At 40.5% G+C, this 18,281-nt stretch overlaps 2 protein-coding genes across 4 annotated transcripts in view; one reads left to right on the forward strand and one right to left on the reverse strand.

Moving 5' to 3' along the window:
* The first annotated feature begins 36 nt into the window (after positions 1-36).
* LOC118417161 (lysine--tRNA ligase-like) lies at positions 37-14,700 on the forward strand. Of its 3 annotated transcripts, XM_035822582.1 has the most exons (16): positions 63-182; positions 1,476-1,722; positions 2,303-2,453; positions 2,949-3,114; positions 5,085-5,261; positions 6,588-6,691; positions 7,286-7,411; positions 8,043-8,120; positions 8,396-8,437; positions 9,617-9,779; positions 10,635-10,814; positions 11,477-11,562; positions 11,893-11,978; positions 12,311-12,437; positions 13,115-13,258; positions 14,012-14,313. In XM_035822582.1, the coding sequence occupies exons 2-16, from the start codon at positions 1,550-1,552 to the stop codon at positions 14,108-14,110; spliced, it is 1,902 nt and encodes a 633-aa protein (XP_035678475.1). In that variant the 5' UTR covers positions 63-182; positions 1,476-1,549; the 3' UTR covers positions 14,111-14,313. The 3 variants fall into 3 exon arrangements, with proteins under 3 accessions (XP_035678476.1, XP_035678475.1, XP_035678474.1); XM_035822581.1 differs by lacking the exon at positions 8,396-8,437 and having other exon boundaries at positions 8,043-8,162; positions 14,012-14,700; XM_035822583.1 differs by lacking the exons at positions 1,476-1,722; positions 8,396-8,437 and having other exon boundaries at positions 37-182; positions 8,043-8,162.
* Positions 14,701-14,951: 251 nt separating this feature from the next.
* LOC118417164 (deubiquitinase OTUD6B-like) overlaps positions 14,952-18,281 on the reverse strand; it is a gene marked incomplete in the record, with an annotated part of 5,648 nt that continues 2,318 nt past the window's right edge. Inside the window, 5 exon segments of the mRNA XM_035822586.1 lie at positions 14,952-15,834; positions 16,433-16,542; positions 17,104-17,165; positions 17,662-17,770; positions 18,252-18,281. Coding sequence (XP_035678479.1) covers positions 15,747-15,834; positions 16,433-16,542; positions 17,104-17,165; positions 17,662-17,770; positions 18,252-18,281 — 399 coding nt within the window.

Genomic DNA, 18,281 nt, shown 5'->3' on the forward strand with positions numbered 1-18,281 from the left:
AAGTGTCATGAAAGTAGATTGAATTAATTTCTTCCGGTCCAATACATGAAGAGCGCTCCTAGCGGTTCCCGCCAAAACTTTGCGAACCCACAATGCGGTGCGGCGACCTGATCCTGAGCCGGATCCAACATGGCTGACACTGCGTCGTCTGTGGTCGGAGAGGGGGAGAAAATCAGTAAAAAGTAGGTCTTTCGCTAGGTCTAGGATCATTTGCTTACTTCTCATAGTATATCATACCTTTACACAAGATCTGATATTGTTAGAATATGGCTTGGTGTAGTATTTCGTGGAAAATATTGCATTTAGTGTGCACATGATTTTGGGCGATATGGCCTCGTTGCATCATGTTGAAATCGCCTTGCCAGTGATAACGATAGGGAGGGCACAGAGAAAACAAACATGATTTATTTCGATATCTTGACCCAGATTTAGTGGGTATGTTAGTAGTAAAGGAGGTGGTAAGTCTGCACGCTGCATTGTCAACGCTTGGTGATAATTTTTGTCTCTGTGTCGATCTGAAGTACTGCACACGTGGTCCCTTTTGTAAAGAACATAAATTTTGTGGGGGCATGGATATGATGGGGGTGGGGCATGGGTGGGGTAGATTGCACAATATTACATGTTATCTGTCAATACGATTGTGTAGTCCTCTTATGAGGCGTTCTCTGTATTTCAAAGCTTTGCTATTCTACTACCATACGTTTTATCACGAGTTATCATGAAAGTGTCAAATAACCCTTTATACTGAGATTTCATAGGTCACAAGTTTTATGTACAAATTAATTTCTGATTGATTTTATAGGTAGGCTGGGTACCATCTGGGTAGTTAAGGTGTTCGCTCCTATGCTCACTTCTGCTACCCGTCTGGAGACCTGCACATTCAAACCGTTTGGTGGTAACGTCAGTTAATGAGCGACTTAAGGAATAGGTTCCAGACCGCTCTAGGCCTTCCGCAAGTGGACGGAGGGCTTTCGGATGTTGGAACGTCTGTTCGAACGATCGCTAGAGCCCATTCCATAATTTGCTCATGTGTAGGGACCAATCAGTGCCCTCGTCCAAAATTTGGATGATTCCAGAAGTTAACGAGGCCAAGGTTCCCAGATGGAACAGCAGAGGAGTGACTGTATACAGTGTATGATAAATGTCAGAGCGAGAAGCGACTGTATATAGTGTATAATTAACGCAGGAGCGAACTACTTTCAGGATGGTACCCAGGCTATTTTTTACACACATTTATGTTAAATTGGTGGTCTATTACAAATAGGGTACACAATGACATACACAGAAACAGCTTGACATGATGGTGCAAGATATTGGCAATACTGACAAACTATTTTTTTTTACTCTCGCATCTGCTAGTATATTTTTTGCTTTCCAAACAGAGTTATTTTGCCTACTACAAGGCTGAAAAAAGTAAGATCTGCCAGCAATACAGACAAAAAGGTGCATCTCTATCTCTCTTCTGTCCATTATAGGTCCCTGTGATAAATGTATTATCGGACCTCAGACTAGATTTCAAAAGGCCGGGGAACTTCGTGCAAATTAAAGAATGGCATCCCCTGGGTTGTCCTTGCTGCTGAAGGTTGCCCGTCAAGTTCAAGGGGTCGTGCGACTGGGTATGGTGGGGCGAAATGAGCCAGCCCACATCCACAGGTGGCCCACTTGGACTTGGCTCACACGGGCCACCTACAGCAGCGATCAGAAGGACACGCTCAGTAAAAGGTTGGTTGGTTTTGAGTGCTGTTTTGTCACTGTGTCTGCATCTGTGGGATAAAGTTTTCTTTCTGTTCCTGGACAAATGTGGTCTGTATTTCAAAAAGGTTCTGTTAAGTTTTACACTAACAATTAACACACATTCCAAAGGAATATGTGTTAATTCTCATTCCTGGAGAAGATGGTGTTTCTAGTCTCCAAGCAGACCCTACAGTGCCTTAGAGATAGTATCAAAGCTGGCAAGGGACTCCGGTGCCCGTTTGACTCCCTTCGGCCGGCTATACTTCTTGCCAGCTTTGATACTATCTCTTAGGCACCATAGGGTCTGCTTGGAGACTAGGTATTTCAGGAATCTGTAATTAGTGACGTCTCAAGAAACTTGGCCATGTACATGTATGACACACTCAGTCAGAGTGTCTTGGGTTTAAAACATGAGTTAGATACAAGCTATAGAAGGCCTAGTATAAAGCACAGCACTCTTCAGTACTCATTGCCAGCCAACCCTTATTTTTCACTTTGTAACAGTTTACATATGTGCTATTACTTTAGATACTTCTTCTAATATCTCTTCCTTTTTGTTTATCCCAAGTGAACTGAAGAGGAGGCTGAAAGCCCAGCAGAAACAGAAGGAGAAAGAAGAAAAGGCCAAAGCAGCTGCAGAGAAGGCAGCGGAGGTTGTGGCTAAGAAGGCAGCAGGCCCAGCCCAAGATGCCATTGATGAGGAGTCCTTAGATCCCAATGTATGTACATGTATATCCGTGTTCTAGCCAGCTTGATATTTTTTTTCCATCCCCTAGATTTTGAATGGAAATCGTGTTGCGATGAAACAAAGGGGTCTGCTCCCCCAGGAAAATTTTTAAATCTAGACTCTTTGAAATGCCATTTTCTTTACTTTGAGGGGCAAATTTTGTTGGTAGACTCAGCTTCGTTCAATTAGTATCTTTACATGCCAATTTTTGTCTGTCACAGAGGACGGAATGGGCAAAATTTTTGTCCGTCCCCAGCTGCAAAATTCCGTCAAAAGAGGGAAGGATAGATGCTGGCTTGAATGATGATGTACATCTTCTTAACTTAGCTGTGTAAAATTTTGTGCTTGCATGATTTTCAGCCTTCATTTTAATGTCTGCCCCACATTCATTATTTTCAGATGGATGGTGGCAAGTCATATTAAACATTTTGCTACTGAAGTCTTTGGTTCGAGTAATTCTTACCTTCTTATGTTTTCCTTTTACCAGCAATACTTCAAGATCCGATCTCAGGCCATCTTGGATCTGAAGAAGGGCGATGAGCCTCCCTATCCTCACAAGTTCCATGTGGACCTGTCTCTCAAGGAGTTTATTGACAAGTACCACCATCTCAATGCTGGGGACCACCTCACTGATGTCACTCTCAGTGTAGCAGGTAGGACAATGCTATCATTGTTTTCAGATGATGATCAATCCAACCCTTTAGTGTAAACTACACCGCACTTATCCATAATTTCTATACTTGTAAGAAATCTTACAATTTTCTCCTTATATCAGTACATTGTGCATTCTCTATTTAAAGCTTGCAACTGAGAAGATTGCTAACTAACACAAGATAATATGAAGTTACACAACCTTGTATATCATTCATATAAATTATAATAGATGTCTGCAGACATTGATATATTACCCCAGGGTATATGATATTCATCACTTAAATGCAGGGTTCTAGCCAGTGCCTCTCCTTCCGTCCTTTGCCGGAATTTTACTGCTGGGGATGGACACAAATTTTGTCCATTCCGTCCTCTATGATGGACAAAAAGAGGCATGTAAAGATATTAAAACAGATACATAATGTCACATTGTGACTCCTGAGAGTGGTGTAACATAATGTCACATTGTGTCTCCTGAGAGTGGTGTAAATGATTGTGACTCCTGAGAGTGGTGTAACATAATGTCACATTGTGACTCCTGAGAGTGGTGTAACATAATGTCACATTGTGTCTCCTGAGAGTGGTGTAACATAATGTCACATTGTGACTTCTGAGAGTGGTGTAACATAATGTCACATTGTGACTCCTGAGAGTGGTGTAACATAATGTCACATTGTGACTCCTGAGAGTGGTGTAACATAATGTCACATTGTGACTCCTGAGAGTGGTGTAACATAATGTCACATTGTGACTCCTGAGAGTGGTGTAACATAATGTCACATTGTGTCCCCAGGTCGGGTCCATGCTAAGGACAGAAGCTGATATTCTATGACCTGCAAGTGGTGTAACATAATGTCACATTGTGACTCCTGCGAGTGGTGTAACATAATGTCACATTGTGTCTCCTGTCTCCAGGTCGGGTCCATGCTAAGGACAGAAGCTGATATTCTATGACCTGAGAGTGGTGTAACATAATGTCACACTGTGACTCTTGAGAGTGGTGTAACATAATGTCACATTGTGTCTCCTGAGAGTGGTGTAACATAATGTCACATTGTGACTCCTGAGAGTGGTGTAACATAATGTCACATTGTGACTCCTGAGAGTGGTGTAACATAATGTCACATTGTGTCTCCTGAGAGTGGTGTAACATAATGTCACATTGTGACTCCTGAGAGTGGTGTAACATAATGTCACATTGTGTCTCCTGAGAGTGGTGTAACATAATGTCACATTGTGACTCCTGAGAGTGGTGTAACATAATGTCACATTGTGACTCCTGAGAGTGGTGTAACATAATGTCACATTGTGACTCCTGAGAGTGGTGTAACATAATGTCACATTGTGACTCCTGAGAGTGGTGTAACATAATGTCACATTGTGACTCCTGAGAGTGGTGTAACATAATGTCACATTGTGACTCCTGAGAGTGGTGTAACATAATGTCACATTGTGACTCCTGAGAGTGGTGTAACATAATGTCACATTGTGACTCCTGAGAGTGGTGTAACATAATGTCACATTGTGACTCCTGAGAGTGGTGTAACATAATGTCACATTGTGACTCCTGAGAGTGGTGTAACATAATGTCACATTGTGACTCCTGTGTCCAGGTCGGGTCCATGCTAAGGACAGAAGCTGATATTCTATGACCTGAGAGTGGTGTAACATAATGTCACATTGTGTCTCCTGTCTCCAGGTCGGGTCCATGCTAAGGACAGAAGCTGATATTCTATGACCTGAGAGTGGTGTAACATAATGTCACATTGTGACTCCTGAGAGTGGTGTAACATAATGTCACATTGTGACTCCTGAGAGTGGTGTAACATAATGTCACATTGTGACTCCTGTCCCCAGGTCGGGTCCATGCTAAGGACAGAAGCTGATATTCTATGACCTGAGAGTGGTGTAACATAATGTCACATTGTGTCTCCTGAGAGTGGTGTAACATAATGTCACATTGTGTCTCCAGGTCGGGTCCATGCTAAGAGAGAGTCAGGACAGAAGCTGATATTCTATGACCTACGAGCCGAGGCCATGAAGATTCAGGTCATGGCCAATGCCAGGTTCTACACCAGCGAGGAGGAGTTCTTCAAAATCAACGGCAGGATCCGGAGAGGGGACATCATAGGTGTTATAGGCAACCCTGGTACGCTCATGCTTAACTTCTGTTGTTAACACAGCTATTGTACATGTATAATACAGTATTTACAGCTTCAGCCAGCTCAGACAAGATTACAGTAGGGCCTAGGAAAAAAATGTTATGTTTCATGTTTCAGTCCAAAAAAAAATAGGTAGGGATTATCTTTTTTTATTGTAATTTTTGCTGGCCAAAACTCGAGACTAAGTGATATACATTACAATAGAGTTGAACAAGGTAAATTGAAATGCATGAGGACACTTGTCTTTCAATGTCAAACTTTAATTTTGTGCATAATAGGTACATTCCTCCTTCATTAGATAGGACAAGCAGTGTTTTTACTTCAATAGGAAGCAGGCAGAATAATAATTTTAACTAGAAACTATGTGATTGCACATGGTCACCCCAGGAAAAGTCTAGGGTCGGCAGGTTTTTCTAGGGTAGGTAGGGAAACAGGAAACACAACATTTTTTTCCTAGGATATGTATATGATATAGTGATAGAGTCGATTCCATATTACCGAGAGGGTGTTTCTTGGCTTTTGTTCTAACAATTTGGAAATCTTTGTAACAATCTAACTGTGATAAGTAACTGTTTAGAACTATTTACAACATCTATGTGACGTTCTAAATGTTTCTATAGTATTCAAACATGTTAGAAACATTTCTAACATCAAATACATTATTTCTGTTAGTTTCTAAACTGTTCCAACATAGATGCATCATTTGTGATCACATGTTCGAACATGGAAACAATATGATGAAACTGGGTCAGTGGGCTGGGAAGAGGGCAATTCACACATCCCTGCCAAGTGCAGGAAATTATGTCTGTCTGCCACCTTCTCACAAAAGACTCACCAGTGTATACTAAAGAAAATCTGAAAATACTAGAGCCAAACAAAGGACCAAGCTTAGCAGCTTTGTTTATGGGGTCAATAAAAGTTTTTATGGAGGGAAAAAATGACACAAAATGTTGGAACATGTTGGAACAATAACAAAAACAAAAACACATAGATGTTTAAAAATTGTTCTAAATAAAGAGATAATGATATCATTACTTTCCCAAATGTTCCAACAAATATAAAAAGGTTCAAACATGTTTAAACTTTCATTTTGAAATGTTTGAACAATTTCGAACTTTAGTGACTGAAATGTTCTTTTACTCAAAATAGTTCAAACTTATTACAAATATTATTTCAAAACCATCTCGGTGACTTGGAATTGACTCGATGTAGTAATAAGTATGGAATGCTGTTTTAAGATTTGTTGTATACCAGAAAGCAATTCTGTAGACATTGATCCAAACAACCTAACAACAATGTGTTCTGTGTTCCAGGTAAAACCAAGAAGGGAGAACTCAGCATCATCCCCACCTCCATACAGCTGCTGTCCCCCTGTCTGCACATGCTGCCTCACCTGCACTTCGGCATCACCAACAAGGTAGGGGGCGCTGCTGCACACAGTTCCGTCATGTACTGTACATGCATTTAACTTCGTGGGGATTTAATTTCGCGTTAGCGGGAAAAAGGACTTTTCGCGGCGGTGTTCAGTTCGCGGTAGCACCACGCACTTAAGTCTCTTAATGCCATGGAAAAATGTTCTACTGTAAATGCAGAAACTTTTGCGGTGGTTTATTGTTCGCAGGTGGCCGCTTCACCACAAACTTAAAACCACAGCGAAAACCGCGAACATTAAACCACCCCGAAAGTTTCTGCATTTACAGTAGTTCATGAGTAGAGAGTAAAGAGGAGCTTCCCATTTGAATAGTGACTTGTTGGTAAACCCTTGCAACATATGTAGAATCTAAAATTGCACTTACAAATCTACAAAATTGATGGAAATGATTTATCATTTGCAATGTGTATTGATCTTATACATTTGATAAATTTGGGTAATGTTTTTACTTCTTCTCTTGTCGCATACTGGTTCCTTTTGATAGCATTTTGACATTGTTTCATAACAAAAAATCCTCCAGTGGACCACTCACCCTCCCCTGTAAATGGAATAGTCCTGACTGACAGCTCTCCATTCCAGGAAACGAGATACCGTCAGCGGTACCTGGATCTGATCATCAACGAACACGTCAGGGACAAGTTCATCATAAGGGCCAGAATCATCAACTATGTCAGACGCTTCCTGGATGAGTTGGGATTCCTGGAGGTAAAATTCAACTTGTGTTCTACAAATGTATCAGTCTAGATATCAATGCAGTGGAAACTGGAAACTGTTGTTTATCAACATGACAGACTTTCATAAGGGTGTCTTCAGAAAAAATGTAGTACTTTTAGTATCAACTACATGTATTTCATTAGCTTGCACTGTACAATGATTGGCATGAATGCTGTTGTACAGTGAAACCTGGACTCAGTAACCACTCAAGGTACAGAGGAAAAATTTACACAGTTAAATCCAAACATTTTAGATACATTGGGTACTGTTCTTTACCATTGTGTCATCATGAAGATCACAGCATATTCTAATCCTGGAGTTAGAATGAAACTAGAGTTCCACAACCTCATACATTTGCCAAGTGATGTTAACCTTTACAATTAATGTACTTATTATGCAAATAAGGTCCAGATTTGCATAATTGTGAATGATCTTCTCTACCAAATGACACAAGATGTCCCAAGTATGCAAACATATGCGACAGATGACTGCTTCACCTTCACACAGAGGAAATACAAAATTTTTGCAAAATTTTAACAAAACTGCAAAAGTACTGTAGCAACTAGGAACTTTGACATTTGAACTGCAATAATTTGTCATTCTGATGTCTCCACACTTGCAGGTTGAAACCCCCATGATGAACATGATCGCTGGCGGGGCCACAGCCAAACCCTTTGTGACCCACCACAATGAACTGGACATGGACCTGTACATGAGAGTCGCTCCTGAGCTGTACCTCAAGGTAAGAACTGGACATGGACCTGTACATGAGAGTCGCTCCTGAGCTGTACCTCAAGGTAAGAACTGGACATGGTCCTGTACATGAGAGTTGCTCCTGAGCTCTACCTCAAGGTAAGAACTGGACATGGACCTGTACATGAGAGTCGCTCCTGAGCTCTACCTCAAGGTAAGAACTGGACATGGACCTGTACATGAGAGTCGCACCTGAGCTCTACCTCAAGGTAAGAACTGGACATGGACCTGTACATGAGAGTGGCACCTGAGCTCTACCTCAAGGTAAGAACTGGACATGGACCTGTACATGAGAGTTGCGCCTGAGCTCTACCTCAAGGTAAGAACTGGACATGGACCTGTACATGAGAGTTGCGCCTGAGCTCTACCTCAAGGTAAGAACTGGACATGGACCTGTACATGAGAGTTGCACCTGAGCTGTACCTCAAGGTAAGAACTGACATGGACCTGTACATGAGAGTCGCTCCTGAGCTCTACCTCAAGGTAAGAACTGGACATGGACCTGTACATGAGAGTTGCTCCTGAGCTCTACCTCAAGGTAAGGGGAGGCAGACAATGTACAAACTGGCTAGATCTATAATGCAGAACTGTACACAAGAAGGTTTGGTGGCAAAATCATTCAGTACATGTTGTTAGGTTTCATGTATTTTTAACATTTCTGTTTTGCCATTGCTTGACAGTGGTAGTGTTAACACACTACATTTGTATTGAGGGTTTATGTTCTTGCCTGCAGTATAGCCCTCCCCTAGGGGTGGATACCCATACAGTGTATCGGTACAAAACTGGTGTTTCTTCTTGGACTGGTATGGAAAAAATGGACTTGAAAAGGAGCTGTGGGCTGGATTTTGGACAGATTAGAAAATGGACAGATAATACCAGATGTCCATGTGTTTTGGGGCTTACTTGCCCAAGAAAATAACAAATGCAAAGTAGAGGAGAGTTGGTAGTCATTTTACCAAGTTTTTACAGTCAGACTAGGATTTTGAAATGTCAGTAGAAGTCAGATACTCTATCAAACAGATTCTTTGTAGCAAAATGGACCATTGTTGTATAAGTTCTGCCAATTCACAAACAATTAGGTCGTGGTTCAGTTCCGAACCTGGACCTGATCCTCAGGACCTGTACGTGTACCTGTACTTGGATTTTTGTGTACCTGTACCCACCCCTACCATCCCTTGGTACACAAAATGTAGCTTTTGCTCAGAGAAATGTTTAAAGACTTTTAGAGGTAACTATCATGCAAAAATCCACACAACAAAATTTGGTAGCTAGAATCATTCAGTACAAGTTGTTAGCCTTCATAAGTTTAATTAAAAAAGAAAATATTTTTGCATTTCTTGACATTGGTGGTGCCTTTTTTCTGAAGAAGGTATATTGGGGCTCTTAATTTGTTGTTATGTTCTTGCCTGCAGTTTGTTCAGCAATACTGTCTCCTTTATCCAGATGCTGATTGTCGGTGGGATTGACCGGGTGTACGAGATCGGCAGACTGTTCCGTAACGAGGGCATCGACCTGACGCACAACCCGGAGTTCACGACCTGCGAGTTCTACATGGCGTACGCAGACTATAACGACCTGATGAAAATAACAGAGTCCCTCCTGTCAGGTAAAGACCATTAATTACGTCTTAACATTTCTTATAATCTCATTGACAAGACATCATGGCACCAAAGGCTCTTTCATTTTGAATATCAATATGAAAAAGGAAAAGGAAGGGGGTGTCAAAAATGTTGCCCACTAGGAGTATACTTCCAACCCACTCCTCAGATTTTTATACTGAACAGCCATAACTGAAAAGCCTATGAAATTTTATGACAGAAAGTATGATTGTATAGCATTATGGCATGGAATGGTTTATCATTATCGGGGTAACCTCCGGCGACAGAGTATTGTTTTGTATGATGTGATAAGTGTTTGCATCGGTATCTGTATGTTCCCTTTGCCACATTCGTATGTAGTTTGGCATGTCCTCTGCACGCTGCTGTCTGATAATGCACATTTTTTTTTTTGCAGTAGCTGATTTTATAATCGACGTAATATTTTCAGACATCACCCCTATGTCCTTTGGTACATTGGTCCGTCTGTGTATTGGTCCAGGTCATTAGGGCCTTGATGTAATTGGTCATTGTCAAGCAGATGTTGCTTGATTTTCTCTGATCGTTTTGTTGCTTGTCGTGTTGTCAGCTGTTTCATGGTTATTTTGGGGTTTGATAATTAAGTTATCTCCAAGCAGATACAGGGTTATGTCTTCTCTAATGTAGAACAGCTGTTGTGGCAGATTTTGTACTGGTAAGCTATCGTTAGGGCTTTGTTTTCTTTCCTGTTCATCGTTATTTGTCTGCCTTGGACTGTCCATATTATCGGCATAAAACATATTATATTGCTGCAACTGATGCGGCAGAAACCATGAATATGTCCCAGAGTATGTTACCTACGGCCACTTGTTGTGTTTTGTTGTCAGGCATGGTGAAACACATCACAGGAGGGTCGTACAAGATCCAGTACCACCCCGAGGGTGCGGACAGTGATGAGGTGTGGGAGGCTGACTTCACCCCGCCCTTCAGGAGGCTGGACATGATGGGGGACCTGGAGAAGGAACTCAAGGTCAAACTACCTGCTGCAGACACTCTGCACACCGAAGGTGAGGGGTTTGTGGTACAGAGTTTAAGGTTATAGGGTCTCATCACTCTGCTTTTTAACCTTCTCTGTGTTGGGTTAGCATCTGGGCCCCAAATTTGAATTGGTTTTATCATTAAGGTAAGATGTAAAGTTTCCAGATGCTGCTATCACTTATAGGTGATTTGGAACAACAGCAGGGTTCTAGCCAGCGCCCGTTCTTCTGTCCTTTGACAGAATTTTGCTGCTGGGGATGGGCACAAATTTTACAGAGGTCGGACAAAAATCAGCATATAAAGATATAAATTGAAACAAGCTGAGTCTGCCAGCAAAACTTGCCCCTCAAAATAAAGGAAAAAAGCATTTCAGAGGGTCTACATTTCAATATTTTCCCAAGGAGAATACCCCAGAACCCGCTAGGACCGTTGCGCCTTTGACAGAATTTCCATTCAAAATTCAGGGTACGGAAAAAGTTTTCAGGCTAGCTAGAACACTGAACAAGGGTACTAGATTTATATAAATGCTTAAGCTACCAAACCAAGCTCATAGGCTCTGTTCATTGCATTTAGGGCATCAGAAGGCTGTACCTTCTGATAAAGCTTCACTTAAACATTTGCATTTAAAAGTGTATATTGTCATATGTTTTCTTCATGCTGGAGCATTAAATGAAGTGTATTCCATTTTCAGAGTCCAGGAAGTTCTTTGATGACTTGTGTACAAGACTGGAGGTGGAGTGCCCTCCCCCAAGAACAACAGCTCGACTGTTAGATAAGGTTGGTGCATACATTCATCACATACTTTATCATTTCGCTTCCTTGTGGGTTATAATGCTGGACTGGTGGATAACAATTAGAATTTTGAAGAAAGTGTTTTACATTCTTGTTATTCATTTACATTCTTGTTATTCATTGGTTGTACTGCTAGTGCATAGCCACGTTTTATTGAAATGAAGGAAATCGGACAGTTTCTTCTGAATATGATTGTGTTGAAAGAAGCTTCTGTGTCAATGATAACCTTCATTGGAAACCGATTGTTTTGCTTTAGTAATTTCAGAACCCTAGAAGTGTTGTTTCAAAAATGTTTAATATTATGCTGTGCTGTAGTTGGTTGGAGACTACCTGGAAGTGAAGGCAATCAGCCCCATCTTCATCATCAACCACCCACAGATCATGAGTCCACTTGCTAAATGGTAAGTATAGTCATACCCATGCACCTACATGTATACAACTGCATTGAAATGTTGCTCCATGCAGCTAACTTTAAACAAATCATTCCCACTAGTAGTGTTTCTACAATTGTTGTTACAATACGGTCAAAGTGATGATCAAAAGGTAGCATTTGTCAGTTTCTTCATAAGACATTGTACCACAGCTGTGTTGATTTTGTTTGACTCGTGTTTGACTGCTTTGAACTTTTTATGTGAACTTCCTTTTGAAGTCCTATGATAAAAACACTGTACTTTTAGTGAGATTTACAGTACCAAGCAATCAATGCATTAACCACGGTTTCCTCTCCCATCAGGCACCGTTCCATCCCTGGCCTTACGGAGCGGTTTGAACTGTTTGTGATGAAGAAGGAAATCTGTAACGCCTACACAGAGTTGAACGACCCCATGGTACAGAGGGAGAGGTTTGAACAGCAAGCCAAGGTTAGCCTGATGGTTCTGATAATTCTAGTTAAACCCTCCATGTTTCCTACCCCCGTATACTAGTTTGCAGTCAATTTGTACTTATTTACTCAGAGGAATATGCACGTTTTTTGGTCAATTTGTTTCTACTGACCTTCACAAAATCATTCATATTTTTTTTGTTCATTATTTTAGTCGAGTACAAACAACATTGCCATTTTGTTTGCAAGCTCAGCAACTCTATGTACATATCCTACGAACATTTCCCACTGAATATCTTGTGTCAATCTTATATTAGGCCATTTGGATTTAATTAAGATGGATGACATACTCTGGGAACAAATAAATAAAAGTTCTACTCCCCAAAAAAGTTTTCTTAATTATAAATTCTAAGTGCTCAGGAAGATTCAACAAATGTCCAAACACACAGATTTTTCATTTTTGTTCTTTCGCATCTTTCACCTTGGAATGTTCTATGATACTAGCATACATTTTCCGAAGTGTTTTTGCAATTCCGGGCACACGTTTGCTTATTTTGAAGCTGCTTTGTACAATTTACTCTATGGTTGAAAGCTTCTTGTTATTTTTGAAAAGGGGTAAAAAATCGATGCCCTTGCAGATGTCAACCATGTAATCAAATCAACAATGGCCTTAGTTGAATTTGTGTATAGTCCATTTTAACTGTTGTTTTTGTACAGGACAAAGCTGCCGGTGATGATGAGGCTCAGCTGATTGACGAGAACTTCTGCACGTCCCTGGAGTACGGTCTCCCCCCCACCGCAGGCTGGGGCATGGGCATCGACAGGCTCACCATGTTCCTCACTGACTCCAACAATATCAAGGTCAGACTTATGTTACAATTTTAAACCATATATCAGTACGCAAAATAAAGCGCTTACCAACAAGCTTTCGATCAGTCCTCTGATCCTTATCAAGTTGAAATGACCCAAAGCCTGAGTCACACATCCAGACTGGAAGTGTGACGTCAGTAAAGGGTCAGTGGTGCTTGGCAGTCGGTAACGGCCCCCGTCTCGGTTGAGGGAAGGTTGGTGGGCACTGATGTAAATGGCCTCTTTCACTCCCCTGAGAAAGATCAGACTTCTGTTCACACATCTGTACACAAGATTTAAGCTGACAAACAACTAAAGCAAACTACCAGATTCCAAGCATGCTGTCAAATGTATCTGATCCTTTCCCTTCCAGTGTTACCAGTAGTAGGCCACACCAGTTTAATTTGTTGGTTCACGGATTTTTTAAAGTGAAAATGTAGCAAGCGGACATTGTGCAGGGAAGAAAACTTGAATATGACCATTTCCACTCCATAAACCTGAGTGCACCAAGGCATACACCTCGTGCTTGGGCTTTGTTTTCATGATGTTTTTCCAGTTAAGCATTTTTTGAAGATCCGTGAACTAACAAATTAAATAGGTGTAGCCTTATTTTCATAAAATGTCAAGAAGTTGGACTAATGTGGTGTTAGTAAGTTAACATGTTTTGCCTGCTTGCTGTCATATTTGTTGCTATGCAATACTTTTAAGTATTAATCATTTCAGTTCAAGTGTTAGTTGAGCATTAAAATGTTTTGCCTTCTACAGGAGGTGCTGTTCTTCCCAGCAATGAGGCCAGACGATACAAAAGCAGGAGACAAGGAGGAAGAACTGGCCAACGGACCAGACAATCCAGCTAACAAATAGTTGTCAAACCCAACAACAATGCAGGCATATGGGAACAACTATTGGATTCAAAACCCACCAGATATACTTCATGTCCTTAGAACTGTTCATGAAATACACATTGGTTATGTCACTGTAAAAGGGTACATATGTATGCTCTGTATAATGCCAATCACTGCAGCCTCTGTGCAGAGTACCGGTATGCTAGTAAAAATTTTGTACAAAATTCAGGATGCTAGCAAAAGTACTATCATTGATCAGATTCAGATTACAATTGGTAAAGCATTGAAGGACTCTCCTACAGTGCTGAGTAAGTGTGTTGGATGGACATATGGCACATTATGAAGAAATAAGGACTGCATTGTTCCAATATGGCAATTTTTTTACTTTAGGGTATCTTAACATATCCATACATTGTTCTTAAAAGGACTCAGTCAGTCAGCCATAGTCATAGAAGAGTAAAATTGTATAAAACATAAGTTTTGACCATACCTACATTGTGAGTCTTCCCAATGTCCCCAGAATATGACCATTTTAAACAAAATATATAGTATTACTCATTTGAAATACTTGCACACGACTTGTCTACAAATAAAGGGAATACACAAATAGATTGAGTTCTGCAAAAGGCTTGTATGATCAATTCCTTTTATTTCAGAACTGTTCCTTATCTCAGAATACTTTGTACACTCTTCATGCATCAACATGGTCTTTCACTAAATATTGCTACATTATTTTGTACTTCTGTGGTGGGATTTTGGTAGAGAATAAGAATTGCTCAGACTTACTAAACCATTGTTCGCACAGAACTATTCGTCTATGTTAATTTGAAAGGTGGGTTACTTCAACAAAGTCTTCTTCATTACACAACCTTCTTTTAATTCTTCCGAAAACGTTTCGACGACCTTCTGTCGCCTTCACCAGTACAAAATGAAACAGACAACCTAATGAAACTATTTATGGAAGGTGGGTTACTATAGCAACAACTGAGCAGTCATGACTTCAGTTTCCCTTAGCTTAAACATGGCTTTGCGATGGGTCGGTACTTCTTATAATATTTCATACAATCCTATCTATGGCACATCATACAAATACAGAGCGTCCCTTTTCAAGCCCTTCTAGAAAATGACCTCTCTCATTATAATTGCTTCTCCCCCTGTCCAGGGAAAAATTGTCCCTATTACCCGTTTCTTTTTGTCAATTGAGTAAAAAATAGTAACAGTTAAACGTACACCTTTCATTCCATAGTTACATGGGTCAACTATGTGTTTAAAAACATCTTTCTTTAACTCCTTATCAAGTATATTTTACAGAAGACAACTTTCTTCCCGTACACATACATTCGCATTGATCGTGATGTCTGTCACAAAAGAAATCAGTGTCAATGTTCAGGCATAGCTACTTTCTGTGCATAGAGCCTTCTGAATTAAAACAGTCATTGTAGAATCCATACATTCAACACAACACACACTGTCATCACATATACACGTTTGTGGTAGGTATCTGTTGAGCAGAACATTTTTGAACAGGAAAACAAGACAAACCTTGTTAATCACTGCTCTTTGGCTGGTGTTCTTATCTCAACAACTACTGACCATAGATTTTTTGTGTGCAAGACAAGTATTGCAACATTGCTTTGTTACAAGTTTGGTTGATGTTAGGAATCTTCCTCTTCAGCTAATTCTTCACCCAAAGGTCTGACGGTGTTATAGTGCTCACCTAGGCCATACATGTGGCGGTGGTACCTGTGGAGCAAGAGCACATTGAGGGTTATTGAATTAGTCATTGAAAATTACCAAATGGAACGTTGGGACAAGGGGTGGGTACTGGTACAGAAAATTCAGGTCCAGAGGATAAGGTCTAGGTTTGGACCTGATTCAATATGTAACAACTTGTGAATGGACGATACTCAAAACAATGGTCCATTTCGCAACAAAGAAATCTTTTTTTGTGGAGTATTCAACTCCCACTGGCATCTTAAAAATCCTACAAGAATAACTGCCTCTGTACTATTGACTGTATACATGTAAAACTTGGTAGAAATGACTATAGACTCGGCTCTACTTCTCTCGTTATTTTCCTTGAAACCACGAAAGCCACGAAACGTGTGAATGCCTGATTATATAATCTGTTCATTTTCCAATAGGTCCAACATCTGGTTCATTTTTTCTGGACCAGTCCAATAGGAAAAGCCGGTTTTGTGTACCGGTACCCACCCCTAGTTGGTCATTCAGCAAAGGTAACAGTTACAGTTAAGTTCAAATCTTGTAATTAGTAGATACAGGTATTACCCAAAATACAAAAAGATCTCTCAAAGGATCAGAACTTTGGAAATCAACTTACGTCAGAATGATTGGCAGCTTGGCATCATACTCCTCCCCTATCTTGATGGCAGGTCCCTCAGCCTGGATAACCTCAATGGAACACATCAGTATTCTGGACAGCGCTTGTAGCTGGAGAGGAAGATGTGCAAATGGCTAAGAAAATGGTACTGGTAATTCCCAAAGCAAAACCTTAATTAATATACTGTGAAGTTCTTGCTTTATGAATTGTAACAAACTGGCAGCAAACTGGACTTTTGAAGAGCTTCATACTTTATTGTCTTACCTCCTGGACTCTTAGCACCAGAGTGAGGTAATACAATTAGTCTACTTCTAAAATAGGGGGGATATTTCCGGCACACATATACATGTCCTGTGTGCCGCACCCGTATATATCTGGGATAGCGTATTCTCCCGAAGTAGCATCTTTGCGCGCGGGTAGTGCACAAATCCCGGAAGTTAAGGACTTCGGCCTTGTTTGGGGGGTTCTCTTTGGAGTTCTGCAGTCAACCCTGGCACTGATAGCATTTTATAGTGCTGAAACTCTGGCAGTTGAAGGGTTAACTACTGTGTGAAGGTATGAAGACTAGCCCACTGCTGCCTACCTGCAGGGATCCCAGCAGCAGTATAATCAAACAATGGATAGTGATGATGGATTGCAAGAAGAATTTGATGTTTCATATCTTAACGCACCTCTAGTTGTCCTCCCCAGGCAGCAGTGTTTGCAATATCATTACAGTAGTCCTCAAACTCCTCTGAAAATGAAAAAGAATTTGCCTGTGAAATACTTTTGGCATAACACAGAAGAATAAAGTGATTGTGAACATGTAAGGAAAGCTAATTCTGTAAAGAGTTGATAACATGTTGATTTGATTATATGTATGACATCCTGTGGGAATCTAAAAACTGACACGAGTGTGAGAATAAAAAAAGTTTGACCAAAAAAAGTTGCCTTCATTATGAAATCTAACTGTCAGGAAGGTCGAACAAATGACTGAACACACAGAATATAGTATACCGAACAAACGGTTCTTCATTTTTGTTCTTTCACATCTTCTATGACCTTGTCCATTCTATGACATTAGTATACGTTTTCCAGTATTTATTTTTGCAATCCACTGCATATATTTTCTTATTTTGAAGCTGCTTTGTACAATTTCGAGTATGGTTGAAAACTTTTATTTATTTTGGAAAATTGATGCGCGAAGGGACGTCATCCATGTAATCATGATCAAATCAACATGGCCCTACCTGGTGTGTAAGGGTCTCCGGTGTCATGTTTGGACAGGAAAGGGAGGAAGTCATCTGTGTGGGACTTCATATACTCCGCTGTCAACTGGCGAAGGGTTGACATGCTTTTCTGTTCAGGAAAAAATTGTATATATTGCTGCATATCCTTAAACAATTTGAAGGTTTGTAAAGACGTTTATATCATAATTATAATGCCTATCCTTAAAGACAACCTAAGCAATATTTGAGCATTAAAAGTGGAAATATTCTGGATGAGGTACCTCAATCTCCATGAAACTGATATCTACTGCACTATATTCCCACATTTACATCATTATCTCATACTTTGAGCTGCACCAGGATTCCCTAAATATTGTACTCACACCCCTGTGGCATTGAATTTTTGCTCCTTGAATGCTGGTATGGAATGGAATAGACTTGCTTCATCTTATTACATAGAATAGTACCCCCCAAAATTGACTTTGATAATTGACGTTCTACAACCTTGACTCAGGCTAATATTGCTTAGGTTGCCTTTAAAGTAGGTGTACACTCAGTACGTCTGACTTGCGTGAAGTATGTTGTCAAGATCAAAAGAGTTGTATACTCACCTCATCACCAACTTGCTTCAACTGTTCAGC

The sequence above is a fragment of the Branchiostoma floridae genome, chromosome 6 (genome assembly GCF_000003815.2).
Source record: "Branchiostoma floridae strain S238N-H82 chromosome 6, Bfl_VNyyK, whole genome shotgun sequence".
NCBI lineage: Eukaryota > Metazoa > Chordata > Leptocardii > Amphioxiformes > Branchiostomatidae > Branchiostoma > Branchiostoma floridae.

What these genes read in the sequence shown, in the direction of transcription:
- LOC118417161 (XM_035822581.1), top strand. Translation starts at nt 1,550, where the DNA reads ATGGCATCCCCTGGGTTGTCCTTGCTGCTGAAGGTTGCCCGTCAAGTT. An exon ending in TGTCACTCTCAGTGTAGCAG is followed by an intron (nt 3,115 to 5,084) that starts GTAGGACAATGC and finishes TTGTGTCTCCAG; the next exon opens with GTCGGGTCCATGCTAAGAGA. An exon ending in ACTTCGGCATCACCAACAAG is followed by an intron (nt 6,692 to 7,285) that starts GTAGGGGGCGCT and finishes TCTCCATTCCAG; the next exon opens with GAAACGAGATACCGTCAGCG.